This window comes from Thamnophis sirtalis, unplaced genomic scaffold (assembly GCF_051295495.1).
Source record: "Thamnophis sirtalis isolate CommonGarterSnake01/CBP01778 unplaced genomic scaffold, rThaSir2_p1.2 scaffold_13, whole genome shotgun sequence".
Classification (NCBI taxonomy): domain Eukaryota; kingdom Metazoa; phylum Chordata; class Lepidosauria; order Squamata; family Natricidae; genus Thamnophis; species Thamnophis sirtalis.
In genome coordinates this window covers 25,913,575-25,933,915 of record NW_028261393.1, presented here as the reverse complement: position 1 = coordinate 25,933,915, position 20,341 = coordinate 25,913,575, and the positions used below count along the sequence as shown (strand labels likewise).

At 41.7% G+C, this 20,341-nt stretch overlaps 1 protein-coding gene across 1 annotated transcript in view; it reads left to right on the top strand.

Annotated features, from left to right (window-relative positions):
• The window catches only part of LOC106548015 (uncharacterized), a 105,819-nt gene that overhangs the window by 22,283 nt on the left and 63,195 nt on the right, over positions 1–20,341 (top strand). The window contains exons 11-19 of the mRNA XM_087728348.1: positions 28–69; positions 223–258; positions 1,513–1,566; positions 4,874–4,942; positions 6,444–6,497; positions 13,053–13,079; positions 16,225–16,287; positions 16,471–16,524; positions 16,657–16,710. Of these exons, the coding sequence (XP_087584474.1) occupies positions 28–69; positions 223–258; positions 1,513–1,566; positions 4,874–4,942; positions 6,444–6,497; positions 13,053–13,079; positions 16,225–16,287; positions 16,471–16,524; positions 16,657–16,710 (453 nt within the window). The remainder of the gene's footprint in view (positions 1–27; positions 70–222; positions 259–1,512; positions 1,567–4,873; positions 4,943–6,443; positions 6,498–13,052; positions 13,080–16,224; positions 16,288–16,470; positions 16,525–16,656; positions 16,711–20,341) is intronic.

The window sequence follows — 20,341 nt, the reverse complement described above, 5'->3', positions numbered from 1 at the left end:
ACTGACATAACTTTTGCAACTTTTTAGGGGGAACCAGGTACCCCTGGCATAGGAATCCAAGGGCCAGAAGTAAGTAACTTCCTTTTGATATTGTCAACTTGCAAAGCATTTTTCATGAGTTAATTAGGGCATCTGTCAAAACCTTGACAGATACGGGGTATAGGTTGCTTCAATCATGCATTACCTTTAGCATCAACCCCCAATGTTTATCTGCTTTTACAGGGAGAACCTGGGCAGAAAGGTTTACCAGGAAATCCAGTAAGTATCAACCCACTGGGCACCACCTTGCTACCCTGTTTGACCACACAGGGATCACCTTTTTCCAAAAGCCTCAACCCATCCAACTAGATCTAGAAGAATGGGCATGCTGCAGATCTCATCAGCCAAAGATTATCATCTGGCAGGGCCTACAGTAGAATTGAAGCTTTTCCTGGAGTGGCCCCTGTTCTATAGAACAATCTCTCTTCAGAGATTGGAATGGCCCCAACCCTCTTAACCTTTCAGAGGACCCTAAAATCTTGGTCATGGTCCCCAAACTAGGATGGTGAATACATTAAGCCCTCTCCCCTTTTCTGGCTGTATTGCTAACTGGTCAAGTATCTCAGCTGCTGCCTATATTTATTCTGGATGGGTCTATTATTTTGGATGGTCTATTTTTATTCTTTTAAAATATTTTTTAATATTTTGATTGTTACTGTGTTTCTCTGAAAATAAGACAGGGTTTTATTTTCTTTTAACCCCCGAAATAAACACGGCCTTATTTTTAGAGAGGTCTTATTATTTTTGAGGTGCGTCACCTCATGGCCGCTGCTGTGTTGCAATATTTTTGGAGAGAGCTTATTTTAGCTCATGCGCTCAAAATCCCAATTGTGCTTATTATCCAGGGAGGTCTTATTTTTGGGAAAACAGGGTATATGTTTTTAAATTGTAAGCCACCTGGAGTTATTGACTAAGATGGGTGGCTGTAGAAATTGAAGGGAAGGAGGGAGAGAGGGAGGGAGGGAAGGAAGGAAAGAAGGAAGGCCATCCCTCACTGCATACCAGAGACAGGATAACTGATCCCAATCATTTGGACAGTTTTAGGGCAAAAAATAAAGCTCATGGAATAGGTAGGGTGGTGATTCAGATGAAGAGCCGAGGTGGCGCAGTGGTTAAATGCAGCACTGCAGGCTACTGCTAGATCAGCAGTTCGGCGGTTCAAATCTCACCGGCTCAGGGTTGACTCAGCCTTCCATCCTTCCGAGGTGGGTAAAATGAGGACCCAGATTGTTGGGGGCAATATGCTGACTCTCTGTAAACCGCTTAGAGAGGGCTGAAAGCCCTATGAAGCAGTATATAAGTCTACTGCTATATTCATGGTTTTATTGCATGCTGGTGTTGCAGACTCTTGGGAATCCATATGGAGTTGGAGGCATGCAAATAACAAAATAAAATCTGGCACTAGCCTGGAAATTACAGCACCTTTGCTTTTGCTGTACAGTAATTGCCCCCCCTTTTTTTCCTGATCTTTAGGGGCCTCCAGGACCTCGTGGTCCAGAAGGAAATGCTGGAATAAAAGGTGCAAAGGTGAGCATCTGCATGTGGAAAGGTGTCATTTCCTATTGTTGGGGAAATGAAAAGAGCTGTGGTGGTGCAGTGGTTATAATGCAGTATTGCAGGCTAAGTCTGACAACTACCAGCAGTTCAATTCTCACCATCTCAAAGTTGATTCAGCTTTCCATCCTTCCAAGGGCAGTAAAATGAGGACCCAGATTGTTGGGGGCAAGAGGCTGCTTCTATAAACCTCTTAGAGAGGGCTGTAAAAAGCACTGAAGCGGTATAGAAGTCTAAGTACTATTGCTATCTAGGAACATCCATGTAAGTGCTTAATCCATCTTTATGTTCTCATTCTATATTTATATATCCTTGTGAAATGTATCTGACAAGCCGTTGGTGTCAGGTGCAAGGAATCAGAATAACACCATGAGCTGATAGAGAAGTTTTCACCACACCATCTAAGAGCCAAGGTGGCGCAGTGGTTAAATGCAGCACTGCAGGCTACTGCTAGATCAGCAGGTCAGCGGTTCAAATCTCACCGGCTCAGGGTTGACTCAGCCTTCCATCCTTCCGAGGTGGGTAAAATGAGGACCCAGATTGTTGGGGGCAATATGCTGACTCTCTGTAAACCGCTTAGAGAGGCCTGAAAGGCCTATGAAGTGGTATATAAGTCTACTGCTATTGCTATTGCTATTGCTATTTCCTTTGGCTCTCAAAGGAGAGAGAGAGAAAAAAAAATGTTATATTCTGGCATACTCCCATGTATGAGGTTTAACACAACTTCCTTTTACTCTCTATGGGGGTGGGATTCTATCTTTATCCAGCACATTTTCTTTGTGGCATTTTTAATTACATTGACCATATGAGCCACTGCATGACTGGCTTCATCCTTATTGGCAATCATCGGGCGTGTGTAATCAGATGTTATTTTACAGGGCTCAAACCCTCTTCTGGGCATTGAACTCTCATGCACCATCGAAATTTAGATTACTACAATAAAGCACACTAGCTTCAGGAGATACACAGGTCCTGATGCTCAGTGATGTTGCAGGAAGAAAGGTATAGTATAGTCAGAATGGGATGAATGGTCAGTTCAGTTCTTGGAGAGGGAAACCCATGTTAGGTTGATTTTGAATCTGGCACTGAATGCGGGAGAGAGGGGCTGTTTCCCAGGGAGCTAAAAGACAAATCAGCCTTAAGTGCTTGGTTTGCAGACAGAGAAAGGACCCTCCTCTCTATAACCTTCACATGATTGATAGTTATGCAGAGTGTGCTTCAGTCTGGCAAGATTCTGTCTATGGACAATCGGCAATAAAGAAGCTACTCTGAGCAATGTACTCATGTTTTTCGTCCCATGTACCTGACAGTTAAGCCCCCACATACACAATTCTGGCTACCCATGTCTGATGATGTCCAATTAGGATAATACCAGTAGCATGGTGCTTCCTGTTGTTTTTTCTTCATAAAGATTTTTTCCTTTCAAATACATTCACAAATATACATTTTTATACATACTATTAACATTTATCACCATCTTCTTACAAATATAAAAAACACAGCTGTGGTCACTTTCTTGCCATCCCGTATCTCCATCTTATTTTGCAACAACCCTACTCCTTCCATCTTCTCAACCTCCCTTTTCTGCCTTCTTCTTTCCTCCTCTCCTTCCTCTTTTCTTCTTCCCCTCTCTTTCCCCCACTCCTCCTCTCTCCTCCTCCTCCTTCTCTTCTCTCCTACTCTTACTTCCCCTCCCTTACTTCCTCTGCTGTACCCTTTCTTCCTTTCCCTCCTCATCCTCCTTGCTTTCCATTGTTGTCCTTGCTTATTTTCTTTCTCTGATGGGGTCTCGGGGAGGCATTCCAGCAATCCCAACTTTATATGCATGGTGCTTCCCGATGATCGACGTAACCATACAATTGAAAGTTTGCCATTCAGATGTTGTTGGAGTCCACCGCATGGCCAGTAGCCAGCTCTGGGCTAATATGAGTTGTAATCCAGCTCCAACAGATGACTACAGGTTGTCCATGCTTCTTTCACTGAGACATGTGACAATTAGCTTGGTATCATTTCAAGAGCAAAACTCTTTTTTTCCCTTTTGCTTTTTCATGCCTCTGATTTTTGGTTTTTTTTTTTTATCTCTGATGACAGAATGTAATAATACTGCAGTACATGATTACATCTTTTGTTTTCTGGTCACTGAATTTAAAATTGTTTTGCTTCATGTTGAGATCCCTTCTGAGAGCTTGGCTGCAATGCTGCTAATAAAATCTAAATAAGAATCAATACGGAAGCTATGAGCTTCCCTGATTAATTATTTCTTCTCCGTTCCCCGTATTTGTTACCATAAATAAGTGTCTCAAATCAGCTGCAGGTTTGTGAATATTCGGGGATACTTTGGGTAGGAAAGAGAGCCCTAATTGCACAGAATACAGCTATCAACTACAATTAGGATACATGCTGATTCAAACTGCATTATGTATTTATTTTTTAAATTGGGGGGGGGGTTGAAAAAATGAGTATCATATGATGTATTTTTAGCAGGAAACTAATTACAAAACCAAGCTGGAGACATTAGTGTTTGGACTGGACTGAGCCTGTCTGGAATCTGTGCAGAACATAGATAGACTTCAACTTAAAACCACAACTGGGGCCAGAATTTCTGTTGCTAAGCAAGGCAACTGTTAAATGAAGCACACCTGATTTTACAAATTTTTGCCACCATTGTTAAGCAATTCACTGCAGTTGTTAAGTGACTTAAATGGGGGAAGCCATGGGGGAATATGGCTTCCCCCATTTTCAGAAACTATCTGGGAAGATGCCATGTAGCAGTGATGGCTAAGCTTTTCCCAATCGCGCGCCAAAAGTGGAGGGGAGGGGTTGCGTGCGCATGCACGTGGAGGGTTGCATGCACATGCGCACGGAGGGTTGCGTGCACATGCACGCAGAGGGTTGTGTGCACATGCACGCGGAGGGCTGCGCACATAGAATTATGGGTGAGGGAATGCCTGTGCATGATCCCCCCATCCACATGTGTGCATGAACACCCCCATCCTGCTTTTGGCATGCAATGGACCTTTCTAGGAGCCTGGAGAGGGAGAAAACAGCCTCCTCCACCCCCGGAGGCCCTCCGGAGGGTTCAGGAGGCCTCCCTGAAGCCTCCTGGGAGTGAAAAATGGCCCTATGGGCAACCTGGAAGTTCAGGAATGGAACAGTAGCAACAGCTGTATGTGTGAGGACTGGTTATAAATAACTTTTTTTAGTGCTTTATAAATTCAACCTGTTGCTAAACAAATGATTGTAAGTCAAGGAGGACCTGTAATTTTTTTTTCCAATCAAGGGCTCGTCAGGTGTTAAAGGTGCCATTGGTCTCCCTGGGCTGCCAGGTCTATCCATTCCTGGCCCACAGGTAAGTATCAAGAATCTTTCCCATTTTCATCTCAGACCCTGGGAATTTTAAACTGGCCACCATGTAGTCTTGTCCACTTTCTCTAGTCACAGTAACTCCTTTTGGAATCTTCCAGTTCTTTTCCTGGGCTCTGTGTTTATCAGAGCCCAAGCATGTAAGAGAGACACGGTGGCTCAGTGTCTAAGAGCTTGTCGATTAGAAAGCTCGGCTGTTCAGTGGTTCAAATTCCCTAGTGCCACGTAATGGAGTGAGCTCCCGTTACTTGTCCCAGCTTCTGCCAACCTAGCAGTTCGAAAGCACGTAAAAAATGTGAGTAGAAAAAATAGGGACCACCTTTGGTGGGAAAATAACAGCGCTCCATGCGCCTTCTGTGTTTAGTCATGATGGCCACATGACCACAGAGACATCTTTGGGCTGCTCTGGCTGTTGGGCTTTGAAACAGAGAATAGCACCGCCCCCTAGAGTCAGGAACGACTACCATGCTTCTGCAAAGAGAACCTTTACCTTTAAGCATGTAAGTAGGAACAAGCTAGCAAATGGATCATGAGTATCTAAAGAGGGGTGATGAGGTCCAATACGACCACCAAGGTTTCCATCCTAGAAATTTGGCATTTGTGAACAGAGGAGGAGGGAAAAAAGGACTGTCTTTCCATTAGAAACTTGGTGAATGCTTGTAATGGTATGTGAGAATGGCCCTGGCAGATGAATGGAAGAGATGCTTCCTCGGTAATGATCAGACAAGAGAGAGAGGAGCCTAGAGTCCCTCAGTGGTCAAGGAAAGATATTTAGGAAGGCACCACCCTCATGGATTGACCAGTTCAAAGGCATGGCAGGAGAAATGTACGTTCAAACATGCACGGTTCTGTTAATGCATCCTTATAATAAAGTAAAATAAATTTACCAGGTTGTGTTTTCTGTAATCAGGAGGGTTGATTAGGGTAGAGTTTAAAAGGATCAGTTGTCCACTCAGGGGAGACAAATGAAAAAACAAAAAGGCAATGGTAGGATTCAAAGAATTTAACAACCAGTTCTCTGCCCTAATGAGCAGCTGGGTAGGCAGGGCTCAGTGTCATGTGACTGGGTGGGCATAGCCAACTCAACATCACTCAGGTTGATGGGCGCTTCGCCTTAGCTGTTACAATGTAATAAGGGTGAATCAGAGAGGCAGTTTCTGTAAGCAGGGCAATAAAGATTAGGCTAGAAGCAACACCAGAATGTTTCCTTCCTTCCTGCCTTCCTTACAGGATTAGCCCTGGAAAGAAAAAAACAAACAAAAGGAGATTTCTTCCAACAAGCAGTTCTCCGAACTGCTTAGAAAGTTAACAACCGGTTCTCCCGAATAGGTGCAAACTGGCTGAATCCCACCACTGCAAAGAGGGAATCTCAGAATCTTGGCTCCCTATCTTCCTAGTATCCCATAATTGGCTGAGAGTGGCCAAAATGATGCTTCTGGAGCTGCCTCTCCAACAGTGTCTTATCCCCTTGCTCTGTTTCTTTGCAGGGTCCAGAAGGCCAACGGGGCCTCCCTGGAGTTCCTGGTTCCAATGGTTTAACGGTAGGTAAGCTGCAACTTAAGTTCCTTTGAGGGAAGATTTGTATAAAACTTCCAAGATCTCTTCCAGTTGTCTTCCTGCACACCCTTTTGAATTAAACATCTCAAATCTCAAAGCACTAGCAAGAGATAATCCTTCTCCAAAACCTTGTTGGATTGCAGAATGGAAACACTTTTTCTTTGAAAGAGGTGGCTGACTTGGAAAGCTTGAAGCTACTGAGGCACCATCGCTCTGTCCCTTGCCAAACTCCACAGCTCTTTGGAGCAAGCTCTGAAACCAGAAGTACAGTATTTCTTGGAAAACAAAGAAAGAAAGAATCCATTTCCTGGAATGTCACCAAATTCAGCCTTGACACAACCCATGTGTGAACCTTTGGTGCAAACTAGCATGAACAGCTTTTTCCAGGCCATGAGGCACATGAATAGTGAGCCCAGGTCTATACTTCCAAAATTAGCAAGGTCAAAGACAGAGAGGAGCCAGGCAGGTTTAATTTTACATGAATGTAAATCAAATCCCATTGGATTAATTTAGTATAGAGAGTTTTCCTCCACTTATGGGATAATTTTCTCCTCCTGCCTCATATGTCCCAAAGATGCTTTATCCAAAGGCAATTGGACTCTCAAGAAATTGTTGTGGTCTGCAAGTGGCCGGTGGAGTTGGCAGCTGAGTTGGACAGTGAGGAGGTTGGGAAGGAACATAGGCCAGTCCTGGGGGCTGAGGAAAGCTCAGAAGGGCTCTGCGTTGGAGGCAGAGAGGGAGCTAGACAGCAGTGAGGCAGAAGAATAGCTAGAGCCTGTTCCCAGTGTGTGGATGCGCAGAGCTTCCAAAAGACAAGAACAACTAAGAAAGTAGGGATGACTGAAGAGTAAAGCCACACTTTGGAGGTGATTGGCCCCTCCCATAGGGAACAAAAGAGGAATGAATGGGGAATGGTCTTTTGCAGGAAACATTTCCTTCATTCATTCCAGAAAGTTCTCTTTGTGAGAGAGACTGTGCAAAACTGTGAAAAGTTTTGCTTTTCTCTGTGTTTGGACACTAGTTATCTGGCACCGCTCCAAACAAGATTAGGTGCGTGTGGATAAACATTCCTTTGAAAGACTGTTTGATAAGCCTTGTTGACTGTGAATGAAAGGAATTCCCAGTCGGGTCAGTAAAAGAGGTTTTGTTGGGACCAAGACTTTGCTTCTTGTTTTCTAAGGAAGCCTGCATCAGAACAGAAAGTCCAGTTGCCTTTGGAAAAAGCACCCTTGGGGCAACCATTACCTGGATGACTGAGAATCTTCCTAGACATTCTTCTGCCTCATATGAGAATTGCAGCTTTCTAGCAACCTTTGCAGGGGCTGTAGAGACCCCACCCCACATCTTGGGGATCTGGACATAGGACACTTGGATTGCACATCCCTGGTGAAAACTTTGCCTTTGTCCTGCAAAATAAGGCTGATGTAACCATGGTTAGACTAGCCGGGTGTCAGAGAAAAAAATCAAGTGGAACGCAACATGCCTCCTCATTTGCAAAGCATAGGCAATTGTTCGTGGTTATTGGAAAAATGCAGCTCAAATGTTCACCGCTGTTCTCATATAGCAAGCTGCGTTTCAAAGGCCAGCATACAACACTGGAAAACAAATTGGATTTGGGTCTTTTTTATTATTTAATAACTTCAGAATGTGATCAACCACTGAGATAAAGAGTTATTAATTATACATTCTCTCTCACAAGGGGGAGACTTTTGACTCTTCCAATCCAAAAACCATTATGCGGAGCCTTCAGAGACCTGTTCTTTGGTTATTAAGTAATTCCAATTGATTTTTGCATGTATCTCGCCTGTGTTTTTTTAATGCAGCGATGCTGTTTAGGGGCTGGGTGGAATGGGGATCCGGAGGCACATCTCTGCTGCAGCCAAGCTGGAGAGGAGATTTGCTTTGCTTCTGTGAACTGCAAATGAAAATTGTAACCTGGCACGGGTGTCTGCATGGGGCATCACACTTTATTAAAAAAATATAGACAGAATGGGATTGTACGGTCATGACTTGCCATACTAATTTTTGGCCACACCTCCAGATGCCCTTGTAACCCCCTGAGATGGTGATAATCCACCCAAGATGGGTTGTGCAATGGCCCACCAGCATGATCTCCTCTGTGGATAAAGAGAAAAGGACAGGGAAAGGATAAATATGTTAAACCAGTGGTGAAATTCTTTTTTTTTTACTACCGGTTCTGTGGGGGTGGCTTGGTGGGCATGGCAGGGGAATGATATTGCAAAATCCCCATTCCCACCCCACTCCAGGGGAAGGATACTGCAAAATCTCCATTCCCTCCCCACTCCAGGGGAAGGATACTACAAAATTTCCATTCCCTCCCCACTTCTGATTTCCACTACCAATTCTCCAGAACCTGCCAGAACCTGCTGAATTTCACCCATTCATTAAACTGTGTAAACATAATATCTCTAGACCATTGTTTTTCAACTTTGGCAACTGTATGATATGTGTCTCAAAGGTGCTTTTTCAAGATACTACTGGACTTTTCTGTTTTTTCCTTTGAGGCATTTCACTTCTCATCCCAGAAGGTTCTTAAGATCTTCTTAAGCGAAACACCTTCAAAGGAAAAATGAAAAAGTCCATTTGTCTCTGGAAAAGGACTTTTGGGACAAGCATGACCAAGATAAACTGAGAATCTCCATAGATCTGTAAGATATGTGGACTTCAACTCCCAGAATTCCTCAGCCAGCCTGGTGAATTCTGGAAGTTGAAGTCCACATATCTTTAAGTTGCCAAGGTTGAGAAACACTGGTTAAGAAAGGGAGCCCACAGAATCTGGATGGGAGCTCTCTTTGGTGACTTTAGAAAGCAATTTTCGTTTAGATTTGGGAATACAAGTAAGGAAATCCATGAACGGCTGTAAATATTTTCTAACATAAATGGATGATGTTGTTTAGAAATATGATAGGTGAAGCAAAACAAGTTTTAGACAATGAAGTAGGCTTGGAACTGGATATAGGTAGTCCTTGACTTATGACTAGTCAGTTATAAGTAATGACAGTTATGACAGACCCAAAAATAGATTCAAAATTCTGATGACTGTCTTTTCAGACACATGCTCACTTGACAACCAGAATACATTTGTGGCTATTTGTAGCATCCCATAGTCATGGGAACAAAATTTACTAGTAGTACAATACAATACAATAGCAGAGTTGGAAGGGACCTTGGAGGTCTTCTAGTCCAACCCCCTGCCCAGGCAGGAAACCATATATCATTCAGACAAATGGTTATCCAACATCTTCTTAAAGACTTCCAGTGTTGGAGCATTCACAACTTCTGGAGGCAAGCTGTTCCACTGATTAATTGTTCTAAATATTTCTCCTCAGTTCTAAGTTGCTTCTCTCCTTCATTAGTTTCCACCCACTGCTTCTTGTTCTGCCCTCAGTTGCTTTGGAAAATAGCTTGACTCCCTCTTCTTTGTGGCAACCCCTGAGATATTGGAACACTGCTATCATGTCTCCCCTAGTCCTTCTTTTCATTAAATTAGACATACCCAATTTCTGCAACCGTTCTTTATATGTTTTATCCTCCAGTCCCCTAATCATCTTTGTTGCTCTTCTCTGCACTCTTTCTAGAGTCTCCACATCTTTTTTACCTAGTGGCGAACAAAACTGGATGCCGTATTACAAGTGTGGCCTTATCAAGACATTATAAAGTAGAATTAACACTTCACATGATCTTGATTCTATCCCTCTGTTTATGCAGCCTAGAACTGTAATTGGTGTTTACTTGCAGTGTCCAGGAAAAAATACACATGGTAGACAATGAGTTCACTTAACAGTCATGGTGTCTCCTTTATGACTGAAAAAAATGTAAAATTGGTTTGGTCACACAATGAACTGCTTAACAACAGTCACAATATATGGCTATAATTCAAGTCTCAATTATAGTTGTAAACCAAGGACTACAACTATTTTCAATCTAGACGTTATTTAAAAATAAATTAGCACTTTTGGTACTTAGTGTTATTATCTTTGATATGGGTGGCAAAATAAATACATTTTAAAAATTCCTTCTGTGCAGAATCCCAGGGGATATTCAGGAAAATGACTTTTCTGAGGAAATCAAACCAAATTTCATAGACGATAATTCAAAAAAGAAAAGTGTGAAAACAGCTTTTTTGGTTTAAAGCACTTGTTACAAAAAATGGCTTTTTAGCAACGATTGGATCCAAAGTTTTAAAAGCCTAAAAATTTTGTAAAGGGTGCATGATTCAGTCAACTTATTTTTAAAAGGAAAGAGATCTGCTATACTAGCAGATATTGTTAGGTTGTGAGGGTTGGGGAGTGTAACATTTTGTATGAAAGTAACCAACAACGCAGATGTTTCTTCTTGCAAAAATCCTTTTGAGACATACTGTACTGTATAGGAACTAAGCTGAATGAAAAACATAATAAGATTTATCTGATTCTTTCTCAGAATCTCTCGCCTCCCCCCCTCCCTCAAAATGACACCTGTTAAAAATGTTTAGAGCAGGACAGACTTTTGCTCCAAAAAAATAACACCTCAATGTACCTCCTCTTCTTCTTCCAATCTAAGGAATTTTGTTTTGGTGAACAAATTGGGAAGGAATGCAATAAAGTTTGCAAATCCATTGACTCTCTTTCTGAGTCCATCTGAATCAGATTTGGATTTGGTGTCCATTTCTTGGCTTGGCCTTAAACACCTAGATAAAAGAGTCACAGTGGCGCAGTGGTGAGAGTGTAGTACTGCAGGCTACTTCTACTGATTGCCGTCTGCCTGCAATTTGGCAGTTTGAATCTCACCAGGCTGTAGGTTGACTCAGCCTTCTATCCTTCCGAGGTGGGTAAAATGAGGACCCAGATTGTTGGGGGCAGGAGACTGACTCTGTAAAACCACTTAGAAAGGGCGGTAAAAAGCACTGTGAAGAAGTATATAAGTCTTAGTGCTATTGCTATTTAAGAAAATATTTTTCAACCTCAGCAACTTAAAGACATGTAAACTTCAACTCCCAAAATTCCCTGGTCAGCATAGTTGGCTGGGAAATTCTGGGAGTTGAAGTCCACACATTTTAAGGTTTGCCCAGAGACAAGGACTTAAGGTATGGTAAAACTGGGAGGGATACCAAAATTGTTACCAAAACAGATTTCAGAGTAGTCCCAAAGGTGCTTTGTTTTTCCTTGGCGGTGTTTCACTTCTCATCCAAGAACTGAAGAAGCTTCTTGGATGGGAAACAAAACGTCTTCAAGGAAAAGCAAAGTCCAGTTGCCTTTCGAAAAAGCACCTTTGGGACAACCATGACATGGATGATTGACAATCTCCACAGAGATTTCATAGTAGAATTATGATCTGAAATATATTTATGTTTGTTTGCTTGTTCGTTCATTGTAATGGTGGCATAATTTGGAGCAAAATCTCTTTGCGGTGAGCAAGACTGAAGTTGAGTCAGAACTAAAAGGGTTTGAAGATAATATCTCAGTCTTTCTGCCATCTTCCTTTCTTTTCCCTCTTTCCCTTTTCTTCAATCCCCTAAGAGAGATGTCTGAAAGAGAAGCATCTTCTTGTCAGAAACTTGTAAGTCACATATTTGCAGAGACATTTTCAAGTGGGAGGGTTGGGAGTCTTCTAGGGCCCCCATTTCCTTATGCCTGATGCAGAGGTTCCTCAGCCTAATTCCTAGTAACTCCAAACAGTTTGAGAATCAAACTCTTGATTTGGATCTGGCTGGACTTGAAATCTGTCCCAGGGAATGGTAAACCAGTACATTTTTGGCAAAACTGAGAACTTACCTTTAAAAAGGACTACACAGGGGGTCTCAGTAAGGATAGTGTTGTAGCTTGCCAGCTGGCAGCAGAGTCAGACAGTGAGGAGGTTGGGGAGGAACATGGGTCAGTCCTGGGGGTTGAGGGAAGCTCAGACAAGGGCTCTGCATCAGAGGCAGAGAGGGAGCTAGACAGCAGTGAGGCAGAGGAACAGCTGGAGCCTATTCACAGCGTATGTATGTGCAGAACTGCCAGAAGACAAGAACAACTAAGAAAGCAGGGACGACTCAAGAGTAAAGCCACACCTTGGAGGTGATTGGCCCCTCCGAGACGAAACAAAAGAGGAATGAACGGGGAGTGGGCTTTTGCGGGAAACAATTTGTTCATTCGGTCTGGAAAGTTCTAAGAGGCTTTGTGCCAAGTTTTGCTTTGCCTTGTGTTTTGGAAACTAATTATCTCGCGGTGCTCTAAATGAGATAAGGTTCGTGTTGATAAATGTTCCTCCGAAAGACTGTTTGCTAAAGCTTTGCTGACTGTGAATGAAAGGAATTCACAGTTGTGTAAATGAAAGAGGTTTTGCAGGAATCAAGATCTTGCTTCTTGCTTTCTAAGGAAGCCTGGGTCAGAACAAATATGTCTGAGATGCAGTATGCTAGTCAAGAGACCAAATCAAGGGAACTTTGCAAGATTTCAGGGTTGGTTCTGAGTTTCATCATGATCTAAGTGAGTCTCTTAATACCGCAATCCACCCATGTTTGATTTTTCTTTTTTTCTTTTTCCATTTTTGTCTAGGGTGAAAAAGGTGCCAAAGGCGACAAGGTGGGTTCGTCTTCTCATCCTACTACATTCCCATTTGGGACATTTGCTTATTTTTAACCTCAATTTTTTAAAAATGTCTTTTATTTTAAAACAAACAAACATAAACACACACAAAACATAAAAACCATCCTCCATTTTCATACAGTATGTCGATTGGTTATAAAGCTTTTGTGCTTCCTCACAATAGTCTTCACTTGCAATTTATATAGAATCTCATATAATCAATCATATATATATATATATATATATATATATATATATATATATATATATATATATATACACACACACATATACATATACATATACATATACATATACATATACATATACATATACATATACATATACATATACATATACATATACATATACATATACATATACATATACATATACATATACATATACATATACATATACATATACATATACATATACATATACATATACATATACATATACATATACATATACATATACATATACATATACATATACATATACATATACATATACATATACATATATATATATATATATATATATATATATATATATATATTTAAAGTCACAACCCCTGGTATGCCCAAATATGGGAGGAAGGTTCCTATATATACACACACACACACACACACACACACACACACACACATACATACAATTATTAGGATTATTAAACATTCATTTGACTATAACTATTATTACATCCTTTTATGTGAGATATTCTAAATTTAAAATAAATTTATATTATGGCATTTCATTACATCATCCTAAAACCATCTAGTAATATTACATCTTTATATTGTATTCTATATAAAATTGTTTATCTTTAGTTACAAAACTTTTGAGCATCCTTTCCATAGTCCTCACTTACAATTTATATAAAATTTCGTATTATCAATCTAGTATATATATGTGCATCATTATCATTGTTAATCATTTATTTGACTATAACTATTATTACTTCATTGTATGCATAATATTCTAAATTTAACTAAATTTAAATTAGTTTTTATTATAACATTTCATTATATCATCCTGTATCCTTCCAATAGTAGTGCAATCTTATATCTCTTGCCATTTGTAGTGTTTGTGTTCTGATTGCTTTCTTGGTAGATCTTATATGGACTTCTCTTGGCAACTTGTTTTTCATTGTATATCTTGTAAAGACTCAAAACCAATGGTGGGTTTTTAAATTTTTTGAAACTCTTCTGTAGGTGTTGTCTATTTTGTGGGAGTGGTTTGCCAACCATGTGACCGGGTTGGGAGTGGCTTGGTAGTCATGTGACTGGGTGGGCAAGGCCAACTTGTAAAATGTGGTGAAACTCATTTAACAATGCTCTTGCTTAGCAACCAAAATGTTGGCTCAGAAACTCTAGCATTTGAAGCACGCAAGTCTTAAAGCTGTAAAGTTACAAGACCCTTGCACTCCTAACCCTTAAAAAAAACCTAGGGGTGTTCAAACTTGACAGCTTTAAGACTTTAAGGTTTAGATAGAACTCTTAGAGTCGGGCGGGGTGATTGGTGAGCCAGCCATCATTGAGCAGCTGGCGGGACAAGTGTGGTGCGGATGGGCAGGGGGAGGGAGCTGGAACCGGTTCTAAATGGCATGGTTGATTTGTGGAACCTCTTCTATAGAAGAGGTTGGAACTGGCAGGAACCCATCCCTGCTCAAAACCCTCCATCTGTTCCTTCCATCAACTTCCCTTTGGTTATCACCGATGCTTCTGCCAAAATTTCTCTCATTACTTTCGCCAAATTTTCTCCCTTTTCTTCTTCTATGTTTTAGAATCTGAGGTAAAGTTCCAATCTGTAAATCTCCCATTTTGATATTCCACTCCTGTCATTTCCAACCACACTCAATCTGCTGTCAATATCAACAATTTTCTTATCTCTTTGTTTATCTTTTTCTTCAATTTTTTGAACTCTGTCCTCAAATTTCATCATAGATATTCTCAATTTTTTCATCTATTTTTTCTGTTCTTTGTTCTATATTCTCCAGTCTTTTTTCAATGCTCTCAGTTCTTACTTGTATTTTTTGAATTTCTTGCATAATCATTTGCAATGTTAATTCCTTTTCTTTTTGATGTTGCATCATTCCTCCAGATAGTAAACACTGCCACTATAGCATCCAAAGCTTTTTTATTAAATTCCAAACAAATTCACTTTCAAGTCAAGGCTTTCTTTTCATTCCAGTCCAGCTACTGATAGTACCCCAGAGGAGCACCTGTATATACTATCCGTGCTCTTCCCGCTATCATTTTCAATTAACAAGCTCAGAAACCTTGAAATGTAGATCAAATGTTCAAAGAGAAAAAAAGAAAAAGAATGTTTCCAAGCCTCCAAGCCTCTAAGTGGCAGTTACTTCTTTTTCCTCTGCTTTTACTCCCCTCTTCATATTCCAAACTTAAGGAGAAAGGTTCTTAGAAAAACAATCCAATAGCGCATTGAAAAAAAGAAAAAGAAAAAAATCTTAATCAATAAATATTTAAAAATAGAAAAATAGAAGAAAAAAACCAGTCCAGTTTAAAAAGTAAGAAGCATTTGTAAAAATTCCATCCATAAAAAAAATAAAGAAAGATAGCGCACTAAGTTTGACTCAGGCTTAATCTCACCTCTTAACCTCTTCTGTCTTCAATTTTAATTTTGCTTTGGATCTTTTGGGGTGTTGTCTTCTCTAATAATAAAATTTATCTCACCAATTTGACACACTTTCTCTCCCGCTTTCCTTCCATTCTGGAGCTGTCCCAACTTTCAGCAGGTTCAATGACTGCTTCTCTGTGGCCAGAAAAAAGAGCTTCTCCTAGATCTACCAGGATCTTTGCAATGTCCCTGGGATTGTTCTCTTCTCCATCACCATATCTACGGGATGGTTTAGGTCCAAAAGGACCATCTAGCAACAGAGATAACAATGGCGATCTTGGAGCTCCAATATCAGACATTGTATCGTCTCAACGTCATCCCTGCCTCCCATTTTTAACCTCAATTTTGAGGGCCTTCAATGTCATCCATGTTTTATACAAACCCATCACTTTGGTGTATGTATCAGGCCCAACCTCCAGCAGCCAGGGATGCCCTGTTCCCCACTCCTCTACCCAACTAGGTACTCGAAGCCTGCCTACCTGTTCTTTTATCTTTCCAGGGAGATTCTGGCGAGTGCACCTGCCAGCCTGGCCCTCGGACGGACACAAGCCATGGTCTTCCGGTAAGCGTCGCCCCACACTCCTTCTTCCCCGCAGCCCTGGGGATTTGCTGCCAGGCTGGATGAGAGTTCAAGCCACCCGTACCCCATTCTTCGCTCAACCGCTCAACGCCTTTGCTGCTCCGGAAGCTGGAACCCGTGTTCTGCTTGGCCTTTGCTAAATGCTCTCCCCTTTTGGACCCACAGGGCGCTCCGGGACTGTGGATCGGGAACCCCTGGCAGCCTCAGCCAGGCCCTCAGGTGTGTGTGTGGGTGTATGTGCATGCTTGCTCCTCTGTGCGTAGCAACTTTGGCTCCTCGATCCTGGGGAGAGTTCCGTGTCCTCTGAAGAACCTTTGCTATCCCTTTTTTCTTTTCCTTTCCGGATGACAGGGACCTCCAGGTGCTCCAGGACCGCCAGGCCCACCGGGAGCCCCAGGAAGTCAGGTAAGGGATTGTAGGGCCGGATTTACTTTCTGACAAACAGGAACCAAGAGTAGAAATAATCATTATGATCACCTTTGGAACTGAGGAGGCCTTGTGAATGTAGCACCACTACAGTGATCCTCGTTAAAGTGGTAGACTCAGAAATCCCCCCCTGATGTTCTTGGCTGCACAAAATCCCAATCAGTAGCATTTTGAGCAGTAGTAGCTAAGTTCTAGCCTTCCAGATGTTCTTGGCCAAACAACTTCCTTTATTCCTGGCCATCAGCCATTTTAACTGCAACCGATGGGAGCAAAAGCTCAGCCGCTTCTGAAGGACCACCATTTTCACCCAATAAGTGCTTTGAAGAGATAGGTGACATAGGAAATTTCTCATCAAGCCCCTAGCAGCAAGATTCTCGGGGTCAACGTTAACCAGATTGAAAAGCAAAGGGATTTGGTATCAGAAATGTTAGCAGCTGGATGCATTTACTTTTAACATCCAATTTCCTTAGCTAAATGTCCATTGACACAATGAGATGGCTACCTGTTTTGCTGATAAAAGAAGACTGTGCAGGCATCTGTGCTAATAATGTTTTGCGAATGGCCAACCTACTTCCCAGGCTCTGAAAAACCCATTACAATTCTGCTGCCATGATTTTTTTCCCTACAGGACACCCTTTCATTTGAATGATCCATAATGAACAAGTGATGCTCCCCAGCAATCCCTTTAGTGGGACAGTATCACCAAGAATGCTGTTCAGTGGTGCGTTCCTACCAGTTCGGACCGGTTTGGCTGAACCGGTAGTGGTTTGAGGGCCTGGGTCGCTGGAATCGACAGTGACCCAGGCCTCCCACACCCTCGAACTGGTTCACTGGATGGCGCCGGAGGTGACGCCATCTTGTTTTCTGCTTCTGCACAAGCGCAGAACAATTTTTATTGTACTGAGCATACGCATGCAGCACGCATCAAGCACACGCAGAGTGCATCAAGTGCACACACATGTGCAAAGAGCCCACAAGCAAACCAGCAATAGTGATTGCCAGAACCCATCCCTGGTGCTGTTCCTTTCTATTTTTCCTGTTCAATCCAGGAATACTGATCTGAAGATAACTGAGAGAGCAGCACTTGTTTTACCAAGAAACAGCAGAATGGTTGACTAGTGGTGTGGAGGGAGAGCCATAAGTGAAGAAGCAACGGATATGTCTTCCTCTAGAGTCCTTTCAGGTTCTCCTCATTTTCATGATAGCTACAAATCAAAACTTGAGAGGGATAGTGTCACGATCACGTGAAGCATTAGTACCTGCCTTAGTAAAACCACACTTGGAATCCTGCATCTAATTCTGTCCAACACAATGCAAAAAAGATGTTGAGACTCTAGAAAGATTGCAGAGAAGGGAAACAAAGAGGATTGCCCCAAAGGTGCTTTTCAAGAGACAATTGGATTTTCTGGTTTTTCTTTGAATGTTCTTTACTGTGACTTTTCATTTTCAAAGAAAACTAAGGAAGTCCAGTTGCCTCTTGAAAAAGCACCTTTAGGACAACCATGACCTGGATGACTGAGAATCTCCAGAGACATTAAACAAAGAGGATTAAGGACTGGTGGGAAAGCATATGATGAATGATTAGGAGAATTGGGTATGAATAGTCTAACAAAGCAAGGGATCCGGTGGCTCAGTGGCTAAGACACTGAGCTTATCGATCAGAAAGGTCAGCAGTTTGACAGCTCGAAACCCTAGCGCCACGTAACAGAGTGAGCTCCCGTTCCTTGTCCCAGCTTCTACCAACCTAGCAGTTCGAAAGCAGGTAAAAAATGCAAGTAGAAAAATAGGGACCATCTTTGGTGGGAAGCTAACAGCATTTTGTACACCTTTGGCATTTAGTTTTGCTGACCACATGACCACGGATATGTCTTCGGACAGCGCTGGCTCTTCAGCTTTGAAACAGAGATGAGCACTGCCCCCTAGAGTCAGGAACGACTAGCACATATGTGCAAGAGGAACCTTTACCTAGTCTTACAAAGGGATGACTGAGATGCCATGATAGCAGTCTTCTGATATTTGAGGGGTTGTCACAGAAGAGGAGGTTGACCTATTTTCCAAAGCCCCTAAGGATAGGACAATGGATGGAAGCTTATCAAAGAAAGATCCAACCTAGAATTAAGGAGAAATTTCCTGACAGTGAGAATAATTCATCAGTGGAACAATTTGCCTCCAAAGTTATGGGTTTTTAAAGAAGAGATTAGGCAGCCAGGTGTCGAGACAGCTCAAGGTGGAGGTTAGATTGGTCCACTCCAACTCTGTTATTCTGCATTCTCCCTCCCACTCTCCTTCCAGTACCCTGCTGCTTACTTCAATGACAAGAACAACAATTTGTTCTTTCTTTCAGCCACAGTGAACAAAGTCATGATGCAACACAGACAGGGTTGAGGAAAATCCCACCCCACCCCCAAAAAGGAGAAATCCAGAAAGTAGCTTTTTGGCTCTCAAAGAATGATTTGTGCAGACCACACTAATTTTCCATGCAAAGTCAGTTTGCCAGATTTTGCCAATGAAATTGCTCAGAGGCTGGAAAATGCAAAATGGGAAGCAAGGAGAGGGTTGGCCAAATACAAAGAGGCAAAGGACAGAAACAGTTCCTTCCCCTTGTGTAGCCCTGTGCAGCATCATGTTAAATGTCTTTGGAAACATAGTGAAATGTAATACGCCTTAGGAATATTATGTTTCCCCCGGGAGATCTCATGCGGCTTTATTGGACTCAGGGCAGGAAATCAGGAGAGGGTCTCCTTCTCCTTGGTGCCACTTTAGGTACTATCAGCAGCCGAGTAAGTATGTTGGAAAGAAAACAAATACATATATTTTAAGATTGATGGTTAAAGTCGTAAAAGTGGATAAAATGTGGAAGATTGAAGGAATTTAGAAGATTGGAAGACTTGATATTGCCTTCTGCAAAACTTCAGACAACCACTAGAGGAAGGCTAAGAAATAAGGCAAATGCCACCCTTTGCTGCCACCTTGCGGTCTTCTAAAGCTATGAGACTCCTTTCTTTCCTCTAAATGCACATTGGCTCAAGATATAAGAAAGTTATGTAAATTCATTTTCCAACAGTGATTATGATTTTCCTTTAGGAATGTTTCCCAATTCCTGTCCAGGGTTAAGAGCGAACAAAACACCTTTTGCTTTAAGATGTTTCAGGGAACTCTAAACAAACATATTTAGATATTACATATTAAAGGGGGAAATAATATCTTTTCTGGATCTGATTATCAGCTAGGCAAGAAAGTCAGTTTAAGAAAGAGGAGCAGACAATCAAAACTTAAAACAGTCTTTGCCATTTGGCACCACTGAATCACTGATGCACTTTTAAACCTGATGGATGATGTTACTAGACATTGATCAGACTTCCAACTCAATTAGAACAGTTCCCAAATCTGATTAATAGAGTATAATGAATAATATGTCTTCCCCTTTTTAAGTGTCTCCCTGTTTCTCTTCCAAAGAGAAGGCCCTATCAAATCTGAAAAAGGATTCTTTATTTGAAGAGGCAGATTTGATTTCAGTTTTAAGGCCAAGACATTTTTTTTACGTTTCCAAATATTCATTCTGTATCTGAGAAAGCTGGGCATCACAAATCATGGGGTCATAAAAGAAGAG